The 21,229-nt window shown below is 44.8% G+C and overlaps 1 protein-coding gene across 4 annotated transcripts in view; it reads right to left on the reverse strand.

Annotated features, from left to right (window-relative positions):
• The window catches only part of MORC2 (MORC family CW-type zinc finger 2), a 37,128-nt gene that overhangs the window by 11,892 nt on the left and 4,007 nt on the right, over positions 1-21,229 (reverse strand). For all 4 annotated transcript variants that reach the window (XM_080649844.1, XM_080649841.1, XM_080649843.1 and 1 more), the window contains exons 2-11: positions 16,852-16,905; positions 13,830-13,864; positions 10,162-10,230; positions 9,554-9,644; positions 6,296-6,404; positions 2,546-2,705; positions 2,325-2,436; positions 1,687-1,812; positions 1,054-1,133; positions 190-272 (exon numbers count right to left, since the gene is read on the reverse strand). In XM_080649844.1, the coding sequence (XP_080505970.1) occupies positions 190-272; positions 1,054-1,133; positions 1,687-1,812; positions 2,325-2,436; positions 2,546-2,705; positions 6,296-6,404; positions 9,554-9,644; positions 10,162-10,230; positions 13,830-13,864; positions 16,852-16,905 (919 nt within the window). The remainder of the gene's footprint in view (positions 1-189; positions 273-1,053; positions 1,134-1,686; positions 1,813-2,324; positions 2,437-2,545; positions 2,706-6,295; positions 6,405-9,553; positions 9,645-10,161; positions 10,231-13,829; positions 13,865-16,851; positions 16,906-21,229) is intronic.

Genomic DNA, 21,229 nt, shown 5'->3' on the forward strand with positions numbered 1-21,229 from the left:
GGTTTTGGGATGTGAAATGATTAGCCAAGATTTTACCACACAGTGTGTTCAATAGTGGTTATGGAAACCTCATCCCACTTCTCAGCTTTAGGACGAGGGGTTCTTGACTGTCTTGGGCTGAGCAGGGCCAGCTGTGGGATCCTACGGCCAGAAATGCTAGCGAACAGCGGCACAGGGCTGGAGCCTTACCCTGGAGTCCCGCGTGAGGTCTCCACCCAAGCGTAGTTCTAAGGCCCGCGCTTTGCTCTCCGCCTCCCGGGCCTTATCTTCAGCTGAAACACAGAAGAAACCATGATAAGGAATTCAAAGGCTCAAAACCCTTGTAATCCTCTTGGATCCCATAGTGCAGTTCCCACTGGACAAGGGTGGTGGTGTGTGCGTGCGCGCGCGCGTGTGTGTGTGTGTGTGTGTGTGTGCGCGCGCGCGCGTGTGTGTGTGTGTGTGTGTGTGTGCGTGCGCGCGCGCGTGTGTGTGTGTGTGTGTGTGTGTGTACGTTCACACTGTTGAGGAACAGGTGAGCCGGTGAGCAACTGCCCTGCTTGGACTGCATAGTCAGTTCAAAAAGGGAAATCAAGGACTCAAGGAAACTGTACTATTTACATGTGAAACATGCTTTTCAAACTTTCCAAATGAATCAAAACGGGTCAAAAACTGCCCAAGGCAACCGAAGGTAAACCCTGGCAGAAGCTATCGGAGTCCTCATCCAATCATTCTCCAGTAAGCAGCCAGGAAGCCCTGCTATCCCCACAGACCTTGAGGTTTTTGCCCTGGAGTCATAAATACCAATTTCACAAACATTGGGGCCAGAGGGCAGTGTGCGATTCTTCACTCTGGGCAAGCCCAGCCGTTGACACTGTCATAGATAAGTGCCGGGAGGGGAGAAAAACTGCTGCGAGGACTGGCCAGCACCAGCACCAGCACCAGCACCGGGAGGGCTGCAGGAGGAGCTGCCCCGGAGTGTTGGATGGAGCTTTTTCCTACATCTTGCTTTTGGCCATAAGCCGTGTCCCCAGGGGACTCCCAACTAAACCCGCCCGCACTGGGGGACATTACCAATCCGTGCCACGTGCTCAGCTTTCTTCACTTCCTGCTCTGCTCGGGTCTTGAAGCGGCTGGATGTGTACTTGTACATCCTGAACAAGAAAAGCAGCCTCAGGGTCCGAGGAGTAGGGGGCAGGGTGGCAACCCCAGCAGCTCAGGAAGCACCCCGACTTCCCGCTTCCTCCCAAGCTCGCTGTGCTGGCCCCTCGGGAGATCAGAGCCAAGCTGATTTCTCCAAAGACTCAATCCCGTACTCTACTCGCCGCTGGCCTCCAGACGCAGTTTGATAGCAAGCTCACTGCTCCCTCGATGGTACTAATCCCACCGCGTAAACAACCTCAGCCATCAGCAGGGTCTTTGCTTTTCTCCTGTGTAGTGTGTACAGGCCCCTCAACCCTGAAGCCAAGAGGCTCCAACCGCTCACTGTGCCAGGTGGGGCAGCCTCCACGTCACAGAGGGCGCTCACACTCAAAGAGTTTTGCCAGCCCCTCTCCACAGCCCGTGGCCACCTCTATCCCTCCCCCAGGACCCACAGTAAATGACAGGCAGCTCAAAGGCCTACACAGCCAACACTGTCAGAACCTGTCGTCCAGCATCTCTCCAAAAACGCCCCAGGAAAGCCTGGCAGGGCGGGCAGGTCCCTACCTGGGTTTGTACAGGCAGCAGGACAGCCTCTTGGTCTGCACCTTGTGCCCGTGGATGAAGATCCGCATTCGGGGGTCGATGTAGAGCACGGCAGCGTAGGCACGGAAGGAGCGCCGCTCCGGCTTCCTGAGGGCGGCGGGAAATAAGGAGCGCGGTCACCCGCACCGCAACCAGCCCCACCCAGGGTCCAGCAGGACAGACTCGCGGCAGGCTCCCACCTCGCATCTCTACTTCTCTTGCCACCCTGAAAGTGTACCCCCTCAGTGTTGGCACCACATCCTGCCCCCTCCCGTCCCCGACACAGGCACCCACAGACACCGGCCCCGGCCCTACCACTGCCCCACCATGGACCCGGCGACTCCTCTCCCCTCTCTAGGGCCTCAGTTTCTTCTGTCAAATCAAGGAGTTGGAGCAAGGGATCAGTAATCTCTCCTTTTGGCTTAGCTGAGGCCCTGCTGGCCTGTTCAGCCCTCTGCCTACGGCAAGATGATGTGGCGTTCTCAGCTTCATGGACTCTAACACTGGGAAACCCAGGGAATGAGCTCTCCGCTCTCTCCCTAAAGTCACTTCCTGAGCTTTCCCAACTGAGCAAATGGATACCAGTTCCAGGACCTCCCGCCCTTCCCAGCCATACTCACGTGCCCTCGGGGGAAGTCTCTGCCATCTGGATATCCCTTGGATTTGAGACTATGTCTAGCTCTGGCTCTCCGTTATCCATGAGTTTGAGATTGAAGATGATCACCAGTGTTCCTAGGGAACAGAGATTCCTTCTCTCCGCCAGGCGCCCCCTGCACATTCCCACAACACCCGTGCTCCGGAGCTAAGGGTTCCAGGTGATGCGGGCTCACAGCCTACTCACCACTGTCCCCGGGAATCTTCATGAACTGAGCCATTACTTCCTCCTCGTTGTGGAAGGGAGAATACTTGTAGATGAGCTCTGTCTCTATGGAGAACTTCTCCAAGTTGTCTGTGAGAGGGTCCCGGGTCCGAGCATTCCAGGTGGGCAATGGGACTATCACCTATGGAGTGAGCACAGGCAGACATTTCCCCTAAAATGTGCATCCATTCATCTTATCCCGCCCCAACTGCCCAGACGTGAGGCCCAAGCGCCACAGCCTTGCACCAGAGGCTCTGTGGCTTCTGCCCCTTCCCAGGATTCAGCCTCACATCACTAGGTCCCCTGGGGCACGCTGGCTATGCCCTGGGGGCCTCTGCAAAGGCAGCTCCCTGCTTGACATGTCTCTGGCCATTTTCCTAGTTTGGTAATAATTCTACTCTTCCCACTAAGGAAAGTATATTTGCAATTATCTAGTGACACTGAAAATACACATAAACATAACTTACATTACTCAGCAATTCCACTCCCAGGTACATATTCTAGGACAGTGGTCGGTAAACTGCGGCTCTGTTGACTAATGAGTTTGCCGACCACTGGGATAGGGGCTTAATCACAAGGAACAACAACAGCCTGTAATTATTGGAATCGAGAGTCTAGGTCAGTGGTCGGCAAACTCATTAGTCAACAGAGCAGCAAACCGCGGCTCACGAGCCGCATGTGGCTCGCGAGCCGCAGTTTGCTGACCACTGTTCTAGGAGAAACTTTTGTGCATATGTACCAGCAAACATCTAAGAACAGCAAAATAGTCACTACAAAGTGGATAAATTAAACTGTAGCATCTTTATACAATGGAATACTGTGCAGTGATGGAAATGAACAAAGGAATAGCTACTACCATCAACACAGACGAATCTCACAATGTTACAAGATAGAAGCAAAATAAAAAACCTATGATGAGTGCATTTATATAAAACTCATAAATGCACAAAACTAAACTATTCAAGAATGCATACACAAGTGACAACATTATGAAGAAAAACAAGGACATAATCATCACCAAGTCACCTTAGGGCAGTTCCTTAGACGTGCAACAAGCAATCTGATTGGTGGCTGCCTGGGTGTTCGCTTTACTTGTTCTCTAAACTGTACATAAATGTAAACGCACTCTTCTTTACGTATGGAACTTAATCTTATGTCTAAATAATGTTTTAGAAAATTCTACCCTTGTCAATTATGCCTCAATAAAGCAGCGGAAAAATCCTCCTCTTTCTATAAAAACTCTTTCAAATGCCACTTCCCCAGAGGCCTGTGTGCTCCCCCCACCCCCCGCCCGCAGACAGCTTCTCAGGATGGGTGACGGCTGGGATTCCCTCACAAGTTCAAATCGTATGGCCCACTGTGAGGAAAAAGCTCTGCATTTTCACACGTGCCAGGGTGATGAACTGTTAAGAGTTCTGAGACGTTTTGCTGGTTTCTGAGAAGCTTCCTGCCTATAGTATCCAGCCCTAGGACTGGTTTGCACACATTCCTATGCAGCCAAAAATGTTTATTTTGAAATCTTGGCTGAGTTCGCACTGCAGTAACAATCCAAAACAGTGACCTTCTAGCACCAAGTAAGGAAAAAATTTCAACCTAGTTCTTTCACCAGGGAATTGAGTTCCATTTGTGTTCTGTGAATTTGTACCTCACTCTGCACCTCCCACTCTTCACAGCAGTCCCAGGTGACAATGGCATTATTTAACCTGTGGGCATTCATTCATTTTCACTGGCACCCACCCCTGCCGTCTGAACACTTCTCCTCCGTTCTGGTTTCTCCCACCATTCTGGCCACTCCTGTCTCCTCGGGCACTTTCTCCTCTCCCAGCCTTTAAATGTCCGTGTGCTTGAGATCCCAGGTCCTCTTCTCACTCTACGAGCTCCTTTCGTTGAGCTTATCTGCTGCCAAGAATCCCCCCACGCTCCAGACCCAGACTTAACTTTGAGTGTCCAGGACAAACCCCCTTCCCCGCCCAGCTGCACCCTCTGCCGTTCTTCCCCGGCTCTGGACAGCCTACCACGCCAACTGCCACACCAGAACCGAGCCATCCAGACTCCTCCTTCCCCTTTCCTCCCTGCACCAAACACCAATCTGTGGTCCCACATGCTAGAGAGGAAGACTGCTCCTGGTTCTTCCCTCCCTGCTGCGAGTCCCTTCAGGTTACACGCAGCCAGGGCCTTTCACTGGTCCACGCCAACACCCCAATCTTTCCAGTCCAATCACTACACAGTAACCGAAGTGATCTTTAAAAAAAACACCCAAAACCTAATACTGCCACATCCTTCTGTAAATTTCCTTTAATGGATGCTTTTAATAAAAGTCCCACCAAGGCCCTGAGGTCAAGCCTGACCTGGCCTCCCTGCTCTTTAGAGGCCACCACCTTCCTTCAGGTGGCCCCTCTACCAAGTGCCTTCCCACAGCCCTCAGGGCCTTGAGCAGACTGTTCCTGAAGACCCAGCCTGGGCTAAGCTCTCCGGCCTGCCTTTTCCCAGGAGCCCGCTCTTTCCAGCTGCAGACTCCCCTCACTTCAGGTATGCTGAATGAGCTGACACTCACCAAAAAGGCAAGCTTAACTCGATGGTAAAAAAAAAAAAAGATAGCCTTTATTCCCAACATGAATTAATCTGTGATGATTTCGGCTCACATCTAAACAGGGCTAGTATAAATTTAATCTAATCAGTTAACCAACAGAAAGAAATTAGATTGGAACTGTGAATTCACCTATCTGTTGATGTGACAGCCATGGATTTCTCTCTACAGGTCCCCTCAGCCCCTTCTCTCAAACTCTGCCTCCATTTCTCACATATGAAAGGAGATCAGAGTCTAGTCTAAGGCTGGAAGACCAAGGCCTTCCCTAATCCAAGTCCCCCTTCCCCCCACCCCACCCCCAATCCCATGAGGGGGCAAAGGCCTCACCACACCAGCTCAGCAGATACCTGAAATCAGAATGTTGTGGGCTCTTTAGGCCTTCCCTCCAGCTCAGCAGTAATCAGCTGAGGCTGAGTGCCCGCTGCCATTTAGCAAAGCACATACACCGATCTTTTCCATATGCTCACAGCTTTAGCACCTACTGAGGCCCTATAGGTATCTGACTTGGAGCTTCTGACATAGATGGTAGAGCAAACACATTTCCTCAAAAGAAAAATGTGCTGCCCTAGCCGGTTTTCTCAGTGATTAGAGCATCAGCCATGAGACTGAAGGGTCTCGGTTGCAGGCTCAATCCCCAACCCTAGTCGGGGCACGTGCAGGAGGCAGCCAATCGATGTGTCTCTCTCCCTCCCTTACACTCTAAAAATTAATGGGGGAGGGGGGGCGTCCTTGGGTGAGAATTAACAAAAAAGGGAAAAAAATGTGCTCATAGCACATTCCACAAAATCACCATAATATGGGAAAGACGGTACTGTTCCTATTGTTATTGCCAGCTGTGGTTTCCACCCAGTCATGGAAGCCTCCCCTTGATAAGACAACTTTCCACACTGACACCCCATCAGACTGAATTCAAGCTGCAGATGTAGGGGAGCTGCATATCCAAATCTTGGTTCCTGCCACTTGATGGCCTGAAGCGTTGACATTTTGCTTCCTCTCACATTGATATCTGCCGTAACCCCTCAACCGATTCATTCAACCAGCTAACCCAATTAATAGGTGCATGGCTGCAATCCTGCAACCCCCATTGCAAATGACCCTGAGAACAGCCTGGGCAGACCCAGGAATGTGGAGCAGAGAGCACCTACTTCATCAATGCCTTCCTCCTCATGAAAGGTGCGAGACAGGAAGAGGCAGGTCATGGTGTCGTCCTTCTTGGTGAAGAGGATAAAATCCTTCCCGATGCGCATGGAGCCTCTGAAAGGGAAGCAGAACTGGGTTATTCTCCCAGGGATTCAAAAGCTCATCTGAGAAAGGAGCAACCCTACCCGTCGTGACTGACCTGCCTTTGGAGCGCTCTCCTAAAGGCCTCCTGCGTCTCAGGGCTCTGAGCTGAGTTCCACAGCCTCGTCCCCACTCCTCCCATCTGACACTCCTCCCTCTGCTCTTCCGTTATAACCTTCTCGACCACACTTACCCGCCGTGCAGGGCTCTCACCACCCTTCTAGGCACATTCACTGCTCATCATCAGCGCTAGTCTCACCCCCAGGCGTTGCCACAATGTAACCCTGCTGCCCATGGGCCAGGTTCATCCCAGCCACACAAGGGCTGCTATACCCTCCAGATTTCACTCCAGTAACTGATACCTTTAACACATCATCGTCCATGCTAACCACAACCAATTCCCATCCTGTCCTTCCTTCACCGACACAAACTCCCCTAGCATCCACTCATCAAATGCAGCAGCATCAAGGGAACAGCCCACTACCTATGCTCACCAGTCTTCAAAAAATACACCACCACCACAACAGTACGATCCCAAGGTTAACCATAGAAAATATAATTCTTGATCACAGCTTTCGAGGGGGCCTATAATTGATTCAGGTCCGGTAAGTACAACCATCTCCTGTCTCAGAATTGTTTGGCCACCTCAAGCTCATTATGACACAGGCAGGTCCCTGCTTCTGGATGCAACTAGTTCCTGGGAAATGTGCCTCAAGGAATCGACTGCTTCCTTCCTGTCTGGCCATGTTAAACCATCTGAGGAACAGGCCAGGCCAGGCCTTCCCAGGCAACACGGAACAGCTGTCCGGCAGAAGCATGAGCACCGACGGGAGGCCTGCCCACTGAACAATGGGGCTATTTCGTTCTTTTCTTCTGAGCGGCTCCTGGGACTTTATGGCTATTATCTCATTAGTCCTCGTCATGCCCTAGGGAGGTGATGGCAACAAGGAGCCTCATTACTCTCATCTATGTACAAACACAAACCAGACTGGTATGCCAAACACACAAACGAATGCCATGTGCCATTTTCCTAAATGCTCCGGGAAACTCCCAGGACACTATCCAGAGACACCCTGGGGGCTGCCAAGTTCTGTTTCTCCTCTTCCAGTTCCCGAAGTTCTGGCAATGCTCCTTCCTCAACGATTTCACAGTCCTCCTTCTTGCCTAAAGCTTTTGGGTGGCAAAATGAGGCACACGACCTTGCCTTCTGTCAGAACTTATTCTTGCCCTAAATTGGCAAAAAACTCCCAATTTGTGCCTCTTTCGTCCCACTGTCTTTGACCCTGAGAGCAACAATCCCAAAAGGCCACTTCTCTTGGCTTCCCTGCTTCTCAGCCCTATTCTCACCACAAATCACTTCCTCCTAAAATCTTTTCAACTTCTGAATTGGTATCAAAATGAATTCACTCTGAACGCTAGATGGCTCCATCTCAATGGGTCCTTTACAACTGTTCTACTAAAAATATGCTAATGTCAACACCCTCAACTTCTGTACACTTTCCTTTCCAGTCTTCTAAGCGCTTTTAGAGTCATATTTCATTTGCTCCTAAAACTTGCTCCGTAAGGGAGAATATCAGAGATTAGAATCCTATTTTCTAGATTAGGAAATAGATATCAGAGAGGTAAACTGTTTACCTGAGGCCAGAGAACTGATAAAACAGGTAGGAGAAACCTGGCGTACAATCCAGAGGGGAAGTCAGGGTTTCATTTACCATCACACTGACTCTAGGAGACCTCAGTTATTGAGGACTGAGATCACCCACACAGAATCACGTGGGGAACCTATGAAAAACACAGATTCCTAGGCCCTACCTCAGACCCACGATTCAGGCCAGGAATCTGACGTGGAAAGAACAAAAAAGGAGAAATTTAAAAAAGCAGCTAGAACCTGGCTAGGGCTCTCACAGCAATGATAGCATTTAATCTTTAACCTACTCGGTATGTATGATATAATCCCAATTTACAAAGGAGGAAGCTGAGGCTCAAAGAAGTAATTAAGTGAGGTAAGATTTGAATTTCAGTTTGTCTGACTAAATCAGTGAAATGGACACAATTTGCAGTCAGAAATTCTGGTTTATATCTGTGCTCTACACTTGGGCAGCTTTATATTTTTGGGCAAATCATTTCACCCTATAAACCTCAATTTCCTCATCTGAAAATGAGCAGAACAGTGCCGACACCTCCTAGGACCACAGGGAGGATTAAACGAGATCAGTTAAGCTCCGAGCACAGTGCCTGGCGCATGGTAAGTGCCTATCCGTACCATTTGGTTCCTGTCCTAAGAGACAAATCGAAAAGTCCAGGTGCCATGTCTTTGGAAGCACTTTCGTTCTTCCCCACACCCCCAAAGCACACTGCAGTGAGGGACAGCTACAGCTGCTGACTGGCCAAACCACCACTCTCTCTCAAAGAAAACAACACGTTTCCACAGCAAGACTGGAGACATGACTCAGAATTCCATTTGTACAAACTCCAATTCCACTGCATCTTATTCTACCCAAGCGTATATACAGCTGGAAGTGAGCATTTCAGAAATAGAAACCTTTCTCTTGGGGCTTCACTCAACGCCAGAACAACACATTCCAAACACCAAACAAGTGGGAACCGAGGTCTGAGAAAGAAGGCCCAAGGGATCTGAAGACATTAGGTAGGTCCCTGCCACAGGACCTAGCAGGGCATGCAGTGGAGACCATGTCCTCCAGGATGGAGATTTGGGTCTGACTCACCCTGGACCCCCAATGCCTAGCACAAAGCGTGACATATGGCAGGTGCTCAGGGAACACTGCTGTGCCGTGAAGCAACGTCCTCCCGATCTCAGATACATCCCAATCCCCCAAAACGACCACTCCACACCTCAACTACAGGGTGAACATTTCACCAGTACCAGAGCACAGTGCCAAGAGACACCTACAGCTTCTCCCATCACAGCTGGTTTGGGCATCCATACTTTGGTTCTGTAAAGTATACAAGGCTGAACAACAGTAAGTCCCCAACCCGCTCCTTTCTGACTTCCTTCTGTTAGAGTTACAGTGATGGAGACAAGACAGTTTTCATGAGGCAGAAGCAGGAGAACATCGCTTGGTTTTGTTTTGAGTCCTGGGACAGGCTTTTGGGATACTTACGACTTTAACCCATTCCCATACTGCCCAATCTGGGTGGACTCAGGGGTTCGTTTGGCTGACTTCCCAAACTGGATCACACTGGCAGCATCGTCTGAAATGGCGGGCATAAGAGAAGTGAAAAGTCTGCATTTCTTTTCCAGGCTCCTCAAAAATCAAGGTCTGAGCCTTGCTAACCCCAAGTAGGGCTGTGAGTCTACTGAAAACCTGTCCAAGGAAATTCACAACCATGAGGCAATTGGATACAACACCTAATTGGCCTGTCAGTTTGTTTAGCCATCACTATGACCTTGTTTTGTTACCTAAACATGGTAATAAGGTGGGTGGGTGTGTGTGTGTGTGTGTGTGTGTGTGTCCTGTAGTTTCAACTCTGGGATGTTGTGCAAGCTGATAAATATAATGTCAAGGGACAGGTAATCGGACTGACTTCAGGCTGCCATTCAGATGCTATCTCCCATGCTAGGACAAGACCTGGCAAATCCATGTGTGGAATTATGCCCAAGACGTTGCAACACACTCCTCTCTCTCCTGGTGGATCTTTGAGTCACAAAAGTGAGGCCACAAGAAAAAACAAGTGAACACAGCCAGTATTTATAAAAATGATTACTTACTTGGGTCCATTCCTGCTCCATCATCCAAAAAGCAAAGCATAAATCCTCCTCGAAGATCCTCTCGCCTTTCTGTAAAAGAAGAGGCTACCATTACTGGGTGGTTACCCTCCAGAGAGCAGCAGCATCGTTAGGGTAAGAAGGGGGATCAATGTGAAGATTAGTCCAAAAAGGTCAGGTCAAACCTAGCTTCTCCTTGTAACAGACCTAGCTGGTATAAGGCCCTTGGGAGTGGAAATCCCGAAGCTTCTCCAATTCCTTCTAGTTCATGACAAAGCTTGAGAGACTCGATATGGAGGACAAAGACTACCTGGCCCAGTATCCAACCAAACCCAGGACCACTGACTATACATGTATTTCATACATACCTCGATCATCCCTCTGCTTGTCTCCATCTGGATCAGGGGTCCTCAAACTACGGCCCGCGGGCCACATGCGGCCCGCCGAGGACATTTATCCGGCCCGCCGGGTGCCGCTGCCTGTCCTGCTTAGCAGCTGACGCGTCCCGGGCCCGCAGTGTGCATAGGAATTTGTTCATAGTTTTTTTTTTAAACTATAGTCCGGCCCTCCAACGGTCTGAGGGACAGTGAACTGGCCCCCTGTTTAAAAAGTTTGAGGACCACTGATCTGGATTATTCCCACGCTACCTTCTGCCGGGAACCTCAAGACACCGAAGTACTCACACTCCTGCACATATACCGTACCAACACGGCACATCCTTTGTGGGTTAAGTTCAGGCCAAGTGATCAAGCCAGTCATGCTGCGGGTGAAGGGGTGGCAGCTGCTATCTAGAAGATGAATTACTAAGTCGCTATGCGACTATCCCCGGCTAACTACAGTTTCTGGGCTATCTGTATTCAACATCCCATCCTCTGTTTGCCGTGGGTCCTTGAAATGACGCCCCAACCCAACAACGAAACATAGAGGATGCCGTGCAAGTGCCTGGTTCCCAGCTGGATAGGCTTGAGCGCAAAGGACCAGCCCTTTGAGGGTAAGTTACAGAGCAGCCACGGAGCGCCTCTTGGCTAACATGCAGGGAATGCAACGGACTCTGACCGCCACTGCAGCGAGTGGACGACGCTCTTTTTTCCGGAGCCGCCTTTGGCAGTGGCAAGCGGTTACTCAGAGCAGGCTGGGTCACGTGATAGACACTGGAGAAGAGATTCCCAAAGAGGGGAAGGGCCCATCCTGGTTTCCAAGAGTTTGCCTTTTGACCCAGTGAGGACGAGGTGGGCAAAGGAGGGCCAGCTCAGGCACTGGAATCAGGAGAGCACGTCTACTGAAAGAAGGTCTAGGTAAGGCACTACAGGGACAAGCCCAGGGCTGCTCTCAGCTTAGTTCCTAAGTGAACACATCCTTTTCTCCCCTAAGCTGCAGCTCACCCACTTTATAAAATTATCCAAGCTGAGGAATCTGTTTAAAATGCATGTCCTCCCCTCAGGCTAAAGATTCAAGTGAGTCATGACCGCCTTCCATTAAATGGACTAGTTATTGCAATTTAAAATGCTATTTCAGAAGTACTCTAAACCACAGATTTTCAAGTATCACTCAGTGTTCAGGAAGCTAAACTTTGCTGAAACATTAATAACAAGTGCTTCTTGAAAGTTCAAGAGCAAGGACCTTCCTGGAACTACTACTGGTAGATAAGAAAATTTCTCCTCATGGCAGCGCCTCTTAACAGGGTCTCTGAGAATCCAAATGAGATCTAACGAGCAGGAGCAAGTGCAAGTAACGTGCAAAACGGCTTCCAAGTTTATTCTAGAAGGAGCAAAGTGCCATGAAGATGTGAAATGGGCCAGGTACAGATCATGGCAACAATGTGCTAAATCTGTGCACTTCAGCCGTGAGCAGTACATGAAGACTGCTTTGGAACCTAGAAACTGGCTCAAGCCAAGTGCATTCAAAAAGTCCCCAAGGATCACTGGTGGCATTTCTTGAATGCTACCCAGGAAGTTACTTTTAGGCCCTTGTGTTTCTTATAACAGGACTTGCAGGCTGTTTTAACACACAATCAACACTTAACAGTGGGTCTGAGATCCCTTTCTTGCTCAAGGACTTCATTTCGAAGATTTTTCATTTGATTATGAGGGTAAGAAACCCACATGTGGCCACAAAGTGACCGACACTGTGTAAGCAACTAACAGTGTCCAGAACTATGATCAGGGCCAAGAGAGACTAGCCAACACAGCAGTAACTTCTTCGATCCTGTAAACAGGCCGTGGGGCATCTGTGCCTAGCTACAATGCTTATCCCAATCGCTTGTTTATTCGATGAATATTTACTGAGCACTTCCTTTGGGCCTGACTCTGTGATGAAGCTAACTGTAGTGAACAATGCAGATGTGATCACTGCCTTCATGGAGTTTACAGTCCAATGGACTCTACTCTCTGCAGCAGGTCAGGAAAGCAGGAGCTAAGAAAAGTATCAGCTGGAGCAAAATGTAGTATGCAGACAAATCACCTGAAGAACTTGTTAAAATAAAGATTCTGGGCTCCACCCTAGAGTGTCTAATTGTGTGGGTCTGAAGTGGTACCTGAGGATCTGCATTCCTAGCATGCTCCCAGGTGATCCATCAGAGATCCATTCTGAGAAGCTAGTCAATTTTACTCAAAATATTACCTCAAACTTTTTTTTTAAAATATATTTCTTTATTGATTTCAGAGAGGAAGGAAGAGGGAGAAAGAGATAGAAACATCAATGATGAGAGAGAATCATCGATCGGCTGCCTCCTACACGCCCCCCACTGGGGACTGAGCCCACAACCCTGGCATGTGCCCTTGGCCGGAATCGAATCTGGGACCCTTCAGTCCGCAGGCTGATGCTCTATCCACTGAGCCAAACCGGCCAGGGCATTACCTCAAACTTTTCAGAAGACTTCAGAAAAACAGATCATGCTATCCAAATTTGGATTTAAAAGCTGTCTTCCTCTATTCTGCTTTCAGATTGTTAGCATTCAAATGATCCAAAAGAAGTGCTAGTACAAACACTAAACAGGCAGAAAGCAAACTATTTAAAAAAAAAAAAAAACAGGGCCAATGATAATGACTAAAAGTTCTTCCTTGCACTCTTTCTAGGAAAAAAAAAAGGCTCCTACTGCCAAACAACAGAGCCAATTAAATAAGCAAAGCAGTACCTGCTTCAGCATCTTTAAATTCCAAGCAAAGCAGCCTTCCTTCCTACCTGATACCTTTGCTTGAAAACATCTCCTCTGCAAACCTCAGGGCCAACCCAGTTACCCAGTTGTTTTATGCAACTGACATAAAAGTTGGGACTGGTCTTCGCCACGGTGGAAGGAGAAACTGGCCTCCACAAGATCTCTCTCTGGCTGCAGATGCTATAAACCTGGTCACCTGCTAACTCCAACCAATAAAACCACCAGTGGTTGTTATTACACTCCCCACTACCCCATTCCGTCGGCCCTCTAAATCTCCTGGTGGCTTTCTGAGTAGATCTAGACCTGATCACCCTGTGTTAGTTTCTCGGTGTAAACTAACTCTTGGTTTCTATTACATGCCTCACCAGGATGCCTGTGTCTACCTAAGGCCTAGAGTAATTGTGCCATACTCTCAGGCTCCAGAAACCAGTTATTTCACACTCATTTCTTCTCAGGCATAGCAATAAATGATCTAAAAAAACTGGGCATTAGAAGAAAAGACTGATGTCTGTCTTACCTGCATAAATATCCATTCTGGTGGCATCAGCATCTCTGCAAAATTAAAAGGAAAAAAAAAATCAAGATCCAAGTGAGAATCTGAAATGCCACCTATGCATAGTATTATGAAATGGATACTATTTTAAATCTATTTTCAGGAATTCATACAGTCATTCTACATACATTAGCTATACTTTTTATACCTGATAGCACTATTTTCCTCCTTTTCTGACTGTGAAACACCTAGAGCAGCTCCAAATTATTTTAAATAATCACATGACAAACAGAGACTGGATATGTATTTTTAAATACAAATTTCATAATGAAAACATCTAGAAGTAAAAACATTCCCCTTTAGATACTAAGAACTGACACAAATCCGTGTTTCTCTCAATCAATCCTATATAATAAAGAGGTAATATGCAAATTGACCTCGCACAAGATGGCCCCCCCATGTGGTCACAAGATGTCCGCCATGTGGTCACAAGATGGCCACCCCCATGTGGTCACAAGATGGCTGCACCCATGTTATCACAAGATGGCCACCACAAGATGGCTGGCAGGGGAGGGCAGTTGTGGGTGATCATGCCAGCAGGGGAGGGCAGTTGGGGGCGATCAGGCCAGCAGGGGAGGGCAGTTGGGGGCGATCAGGCCAGCAGGGGAGGGCAGTTGGGGGCGACCAGGCCAGCAGGAGAGGACAGTTAGGGGTGACCAGGCTGGCAGGCAGAAGCGGTTAGGGGCAATCAGGCAGGCAGGCAAACGGTTGGGACCCAGCAGTCCCAGATTGTGAGGATGTCCCCTTAGGGGTCCCAGATTGGAGAGGGTACAGGCTGGGCTGAGGGACAACCCTCGCCCCCCAGTGCACGAATTTCGTGCACCGGCCCTCTAGTTCCAATCATAAAAAATATTCTAGCCCTAGCCCGTTTGGCTCAGTACACACAGTGTCAGCCTGAACACTGAAGGGTCACAGGTTCAATTCCAGTCAAGGGCATGTATCTCAGTTTCAGTCTCGATCCCCAGACCCAGCATGCAGGAGGCAACCAACTGATGTGTGTCTCTCTCACATCGATGTTTCTCTATCTCTCCCCCTCCCTCCCACTCTCTCTAAAAATCAATGGGGGAGGAGGGTTGGCTGAGGAGAGGTCAATGGGGGGAAAAGGAGACATATGTAATACTATATGTACTACTTTAAACAATAAAATAAAACTTAAAAATAATCAATGGTAAAATGTCCTCAGGTGACGATTAACAACAACAATGTTCCAGTCCTATTTGGTATGGTTCAGTTGGTTGAGCACGGTCCTGTGCACCAAAAAGTCACCGGTTAAATTACTAGTCATGGCACATGCCCAGGTTTCAGGTTCGATCCCAAGCTGAGGTGCATGTGGGAGGCAACCAATCAATGTTTCTCTCTCACATCAATGTTTCTCTCTCTCCTTCTCCCTTCCTCTCTGAAATCTCTAAAAATAAAAATGTTCCAATAACTTGTGCATCTTCCCTTCTCGCCAAGATATTGAGAAAAAAAGAAAAATTGCTATAAGGCCTATGAAAAAAATCAAGTCCTATGGTATACATACTACGGGCAGCAGACTGATTCACAAGCCCATAACCTTAGCCTCCCCAACCAGTAAAGGAAGTTGAGGTACCCACTATACTCTATCCATCAGCTGAAATGCAAGTTCAGTCATCAAAGAAGGCTTCCATAAAGGTTTGGAAGTAATGTAGCCCAATTTGGCAACTGCAAGCAAGGAAAATGATGAAGTCACATTGATTTTAAATGCAAAAATTCAACTCAAAACCATGTAACTCCACATGTACCTATTCCCAAATACATAAAAACATTTCAAATATGAGAAATTGGCAAAATGTTTGTATAAGCAAGAACACATACTCCCAGGAATCTCCAGTTCACCATGATATATAAAAAAGCAGTCAGCCACAACACACCATGGTCTCACTAAGCTAACAAGTGGTAAATTCAAGCATAGTTCCATTAAGCTACAATATTTTTAAACTGATAAGAACAGATACTATATTTGATCTTAGTCAAAAGGCTGAGAAGTGATTACAACATTTTTAAAAAGAACATAAAAATTATGAGTCAACCAGGATTGAAACAAAATAGGAGGGGTTTTATTTTTGGGGTTTGTTTTTTTTTTTGGTAAAATAACTTGTTAGCTGGCACACTTCTATGAACAGTCCAGTGGAGAATAACAATGAAAGAGTAATAGCATAGTGTTATAGTACAGACATAGAAGAGTATCAGCAAGCTCATTAACGGGGGATCTGTTTAGAAGTGCTAGTACTTCTGTCAACTCTGATACTCTTCTTCCTTTGTTAGTCATCAACACCTTGTCAATAACCAATGTCTGAATTTCATGTTTGCCTTCAGAAACAAGACTGAAACAGTATTTTCATAATAGAAACAGAATGTTGATTTGCATTTTTATTTGCTTATCTTTGAACCAACTTAAATTTCTCAGTCTTATACAGTAACATTGATAGGCTTCCATCACTAAGAACTCCATATAACACAGTGCTAAAGAATAATTTCTTCCAAGCACAGCTGCTCACAAGTGTAAGATGCTTTGATCAACTGGAGTCATCTGACAATAAAATACACACTTTGGGAAGACACAAAACTCTGGAATAATTTTAAAGACATTTGATAGTGTACTCTCCTGATAGCACAAATTAAATCAAAGCTTGTCTGTCTCATTAATTTGATTCCTAAATTTCAATCTTAATTCCCTGTGTTTCACTACAATTATCTTGCTCTAACACACATGGGAAGGTAGCTTTGAAGGTTAGAAGTTCATTATTTTTATGCTAGAACACCGAGGAATGAATGGATTAAAGTTAATCAAATAAAATGGAAGTTATCAACTGATGTGCTATTAAAAATACTCTTCTGGGTAGCAAGCCTCTGAGGAGTTGTGGCTGTTACAGAATTGCCTTCCTCCCATGTCTTCAGAAAGCAAAGGTCACAATGGCCCAAATGTTTTCAAGCACATACTACATGTCTGTAGGAGACTACGTACCTTGCATTATCAACCAGTTCAGCAAGAGCACCGAACAAGAATTCATGAGTAGTTCTAAAATGATAAACAGAATCAGCAAAAGAATTATGGAATGAACTATGACTCTTAATTTAAAAAATCAAGGTTATAAAATACTAAGCTTGTAGGAAACAATCTAAAATCACAATCAGCATTGTCAATTTATACTCCTGAAATTTAAACTTCATTATCTCCCTAATCTCCTTCAAGTATTAATCTACCAAGTCCTAATATCTACACAGAAATGTTTATTCTTACTATGTTGAGAAACCCACTACGAAGCGTTAAAATATTCCTATGTAGTATTGCTAAAAGTAGTGTTTTTTACTACTCATATTCCGCCTAGAAAAATGCCTGTAATTTATTTTTCATTGCTTTAACCAGCTGTTTCTGCATATCTCTAAGCATGCTCAATGGACATCTTATTAGCATTTTGCTTTACTAATACCTGTGTGTATGATCTAGTGAAAGAAGAAAATCCATTCAATGTTGTGCAATTTATGAGCACAAATATTCCATTTGAAAGTGGAGGAGAAAAGAGAGAAAAATCCACTTCCTTTCTCTTACTCTGGCTAAAAAAAAAGAACTTTCTACACGTTAAAGGAATGCAAGAACCTCTAGGACAATTCCTTCTAGAAGGACAAAAGCATGGTATGGTCTCTTAGGGCCCTTGTTAAAGTTAACCCCTTCAAGGAGAGAAGTTTATGGTCTACTCCTTGGAAGCTGCTCAAAGTTTGGGCTGGGTAAGTATACAATTATATTTATGAAAAGAAAAAAAAAGATGATTATAAGATTTATCCTTAAACTTATTCCTCCATATATACTCTCTTTAATTTCCTGTAATAGTCTTCATTAGGTATTAGATATAAAAGTAGGGCATGTCCATTCAGAACCACCTAGAAACTTTGACTTCTTTTTTCAAAAATAACCAAAATTAAAATAAAATAAAATAAAATAAAATAAAAATAACCAAATTATCCCAGCTAATTTTTTTTGTATACAAAGTTTCAGCCAATAGATAAACTAAAATTTTCAAATATTTCAGAATGAAATAAACCATTATTAAATAACCAGCATCTAGGATCTCTGATCACTAACTATATTGTTTAAAACAAATTTTAAAATGTTTATAAAATAAATACCCAAAACTGAACTGCTAAAAACACTGGTTTTTTCCTCCTCAGGTAAATATTCAAATTTTTACAAATGCAAATTTTGAACTAAAACTACCAGTTCTGAGAATTTTAGGAAGAACTTTCCCCCATGAGATCAGTGAATATATATTGCTAATCCAAAAGTGACACAGCAGCAAATAACTTTTAACAGAAAGTAGAAAATTTATCTCCTATGCAACTAGAAAGTAGGGCTCAAATTGCTCTAAAACCCAATTCTTAATTATTTTACATAAAAAAACATTTTCTAAGAGAAAAACATGTATAAAACATCCATATCTTTAATTATTAAAAATTCTTAAGTCTTTAGAATCATATTAAATTCTTCAAATTATCTTTTTTTTTAATGTTTTTATTGATTTCAGAGAGAGGAAAGGAGAGGGAGAGATAGCAACATCGATGTGAGAAACATCAATCGGCTGCCTCCTGCACAACCCATACCGAGGATGGAGCCCCCAACCTGGGCATGTGCCCTGACTGGGAATCGAACTGGTGACATTCCTGGCACATGGGATTATGCTCAACCAAGTGACCCACACCAGTTGGGCTAAATTCTTCAAATTACCAATTGAATTTTTTTTTAAAAAAGTATTCTGTATATTACTCCACTAAAAAAAGAGATAAAAAGTAATAAGCTAGAAAATTAAAGTGATTTGTTAAAGGCAACATGTTAAAAATAAACCTAACATTTGCTCTCAAGCTTTCAACCAGTCATTTTCCTGACTTAGAATTTACAAAGTGAATTAGTGTTCTGTACTCTAAGTTAAAGAATGAAGTATCTGGCCTTTGGTAGGGAAAATGTTGAATATGAATAGTCTGGAAAACTTATTCTAATACCCGTTTGCCTTCTCAGCAATACATATTTCTCTCCTTTTTTAAAAAAATATATTTTTGTTTATTTCAGAGAGGGAGGGAGAGGAAGAGAGAGATATAATAGAAACATCAATGATGAGAATCATTGATCGGCTGCCTCCTGCACACCCCACACTGGGGATAGAGCTTGCAACCTGGGAAATGTGCCCTTGACCGAAATCGAACCTGGGACCCTTCAGTTTGCAGTCAGACGCTTTATCCGCTGAGCCAAACAGGCTAGGGCAGCAATACATATTTCTGATCACTTCACATGAAAATGAGAGACATTTAGAATTCAATAGTAAGATCTCAAAAGAGCAAGCACAAACTGTCTCTGGCTGTTTTCAATGCTTTCTATATATTGTTTAGAAATGTGCCTTGTACATTTAGAATTTTTAAAAATCATTCCAAATGGTCTTCCTTGTTCCACACTATATGAATGCTGTTCCACACCTACCAATGCTGTTCCACACTTATCAATGCTGTTCCACACTTACATATTTCAGGTAAGTTAACAAATATCTTTAAAATATAACTAAGGAATACTTTTGTGATATGTATTAATACATCAAAAAAGGTGCCTTTTGTGACAATCTATAATAATAAAAGCGTAACATCCTAATTAGACCGGGCAGCCGAACGGCCTTCCAGACGTCCTTCTGGATGACCTTCCGGACGAAGCTGGGGCTGCGAGGGCCAAGGCCGCCACCACGGCTGCAAGGGCCGAGCCCCTTACATGAATTTCATGCATGGGGCCTCTCATTGTTGATAAATTCAAAGACAACACTCGAATTTTCTCCAGCTTTCCAACTGATTAATGATGGATCCTATTATCAAATACTAAAGCCAGAGTTCAAAATATCTCTTAAAATGGTAAGAACCAAAAACGTACCAACTGCACAAGTTCTCCTTTTTTCAAATAATGTTCAAAGAGATACACTAGTTTCTAGTTAGTATCTGAGATAGAGATACTGGAGTAACTATCAAAGGAAATTCTTTTCTTCACAGACCTAACAATTCCTTACGTATGATTCAAGAAAAATCAACCATCTAGAAAAAGAAAGATTTTTAACAAGCTCTCACTTTCAACTGATCAAGGCTTTTCGTGCTGCGAAGGAAATTGTTCTGCAGCTCAGCATTTCCAGTGACAAATTCACAGGTAAATCGACCCATTATGTAAGAAAATGGTCTCCTTATTCATATTCATCCTGCATTTAAACTATATAAATACTTGGATATGTTGACAATAATTAATTGCCCTAATCAAAAGAAAATAATCTAGAGAAATTCTAGAGCAACCATTTTACATTCATATTGCTTTAATATATTTACTGTGAGAACTCTACACTCCACAGAATTATAAATCATAAGAAATGTCTCTAGAATTGACAGTTTACTCTATATTCACTTTCAATATAGATAGAACCACCCAAAAATATCATATTGCCAAGATAAAAAGTTATTAAATGTGCCAACAGGAACACAGAAAGCAGGCATCTTAGCCTTAAGCATTCTGCTCTCAGACCACTTAGCAGTACTGCAAAGAGTGACTTAAGCTATGCATCTTACGCCAAAGGACCATCACTACCACCAGTACATCTAGATTGCTCATGAACTTTTTACTATCGGTCACAAACCCACCACCAAAGAGAGCAGTAACAGCATGAAACTCCTTTTATCTAAAAAACCTAACTTTTATCATCTCATACTAGCAATATCCAGTATTAAAAGAAATTATCCTAAGACTTTCATGTATCCTAAGAATTTCCCATGCCTGCTTAAACTTTCATGCTAATGTAAGTAACCAAGAGAATAACCATTAGTTACCATAAACCAAAAAAAAATTAAAAATCAAGACAGATGCTTACTATCTTTAACAGATGGTCCAGAATTTACTAAAAACTTACTTGCTTAATGACTAGCACCAAACAGCAAATTGCTACCACACTGACCAACTTTGGGATTATATAAGCTACTATAAATAGAATAATCATCACCATCTATTCAATGTTTACCAGGTTTCATGTATGAACTAATTATAACCATTACTTTACATAATACTCAGAAACATTGTCAAACTGGCCCCATTTTACAGATGAAGACTCAAGAATTTGACCTCTGCCCAAAGACACAGCCAAGAAGCAATCAAATCCAAGCTTGGCAAGCCCATGATCTTTCCACTGCATCACAATGGTTTTCCATCCTTCTAGTTTGGGTTCTGCTTGCCAATCTACATTAAATAGGAAGTAAGGAAGGGCCATTTCATAATTCACAATATGGCTATATTGTAGATGTCAGGCAACTTAAAAAGATCTTTTAAACATTATAACAAAACA

The sequence above is a fragment of the Plecotus auritus genome (genome assembly GCF_963455305.1).
Source record: "Plecotus auritus genome assembly, chromosome: 13".
In the NCBI taxonomy this organism is placed as follows: domain Eukaryota; kingdom Metazoa; phylum Chordata; class Mammalia; order Chiroptera; family Vespertilionidae; genus Plecotus; species Plecotus auritus.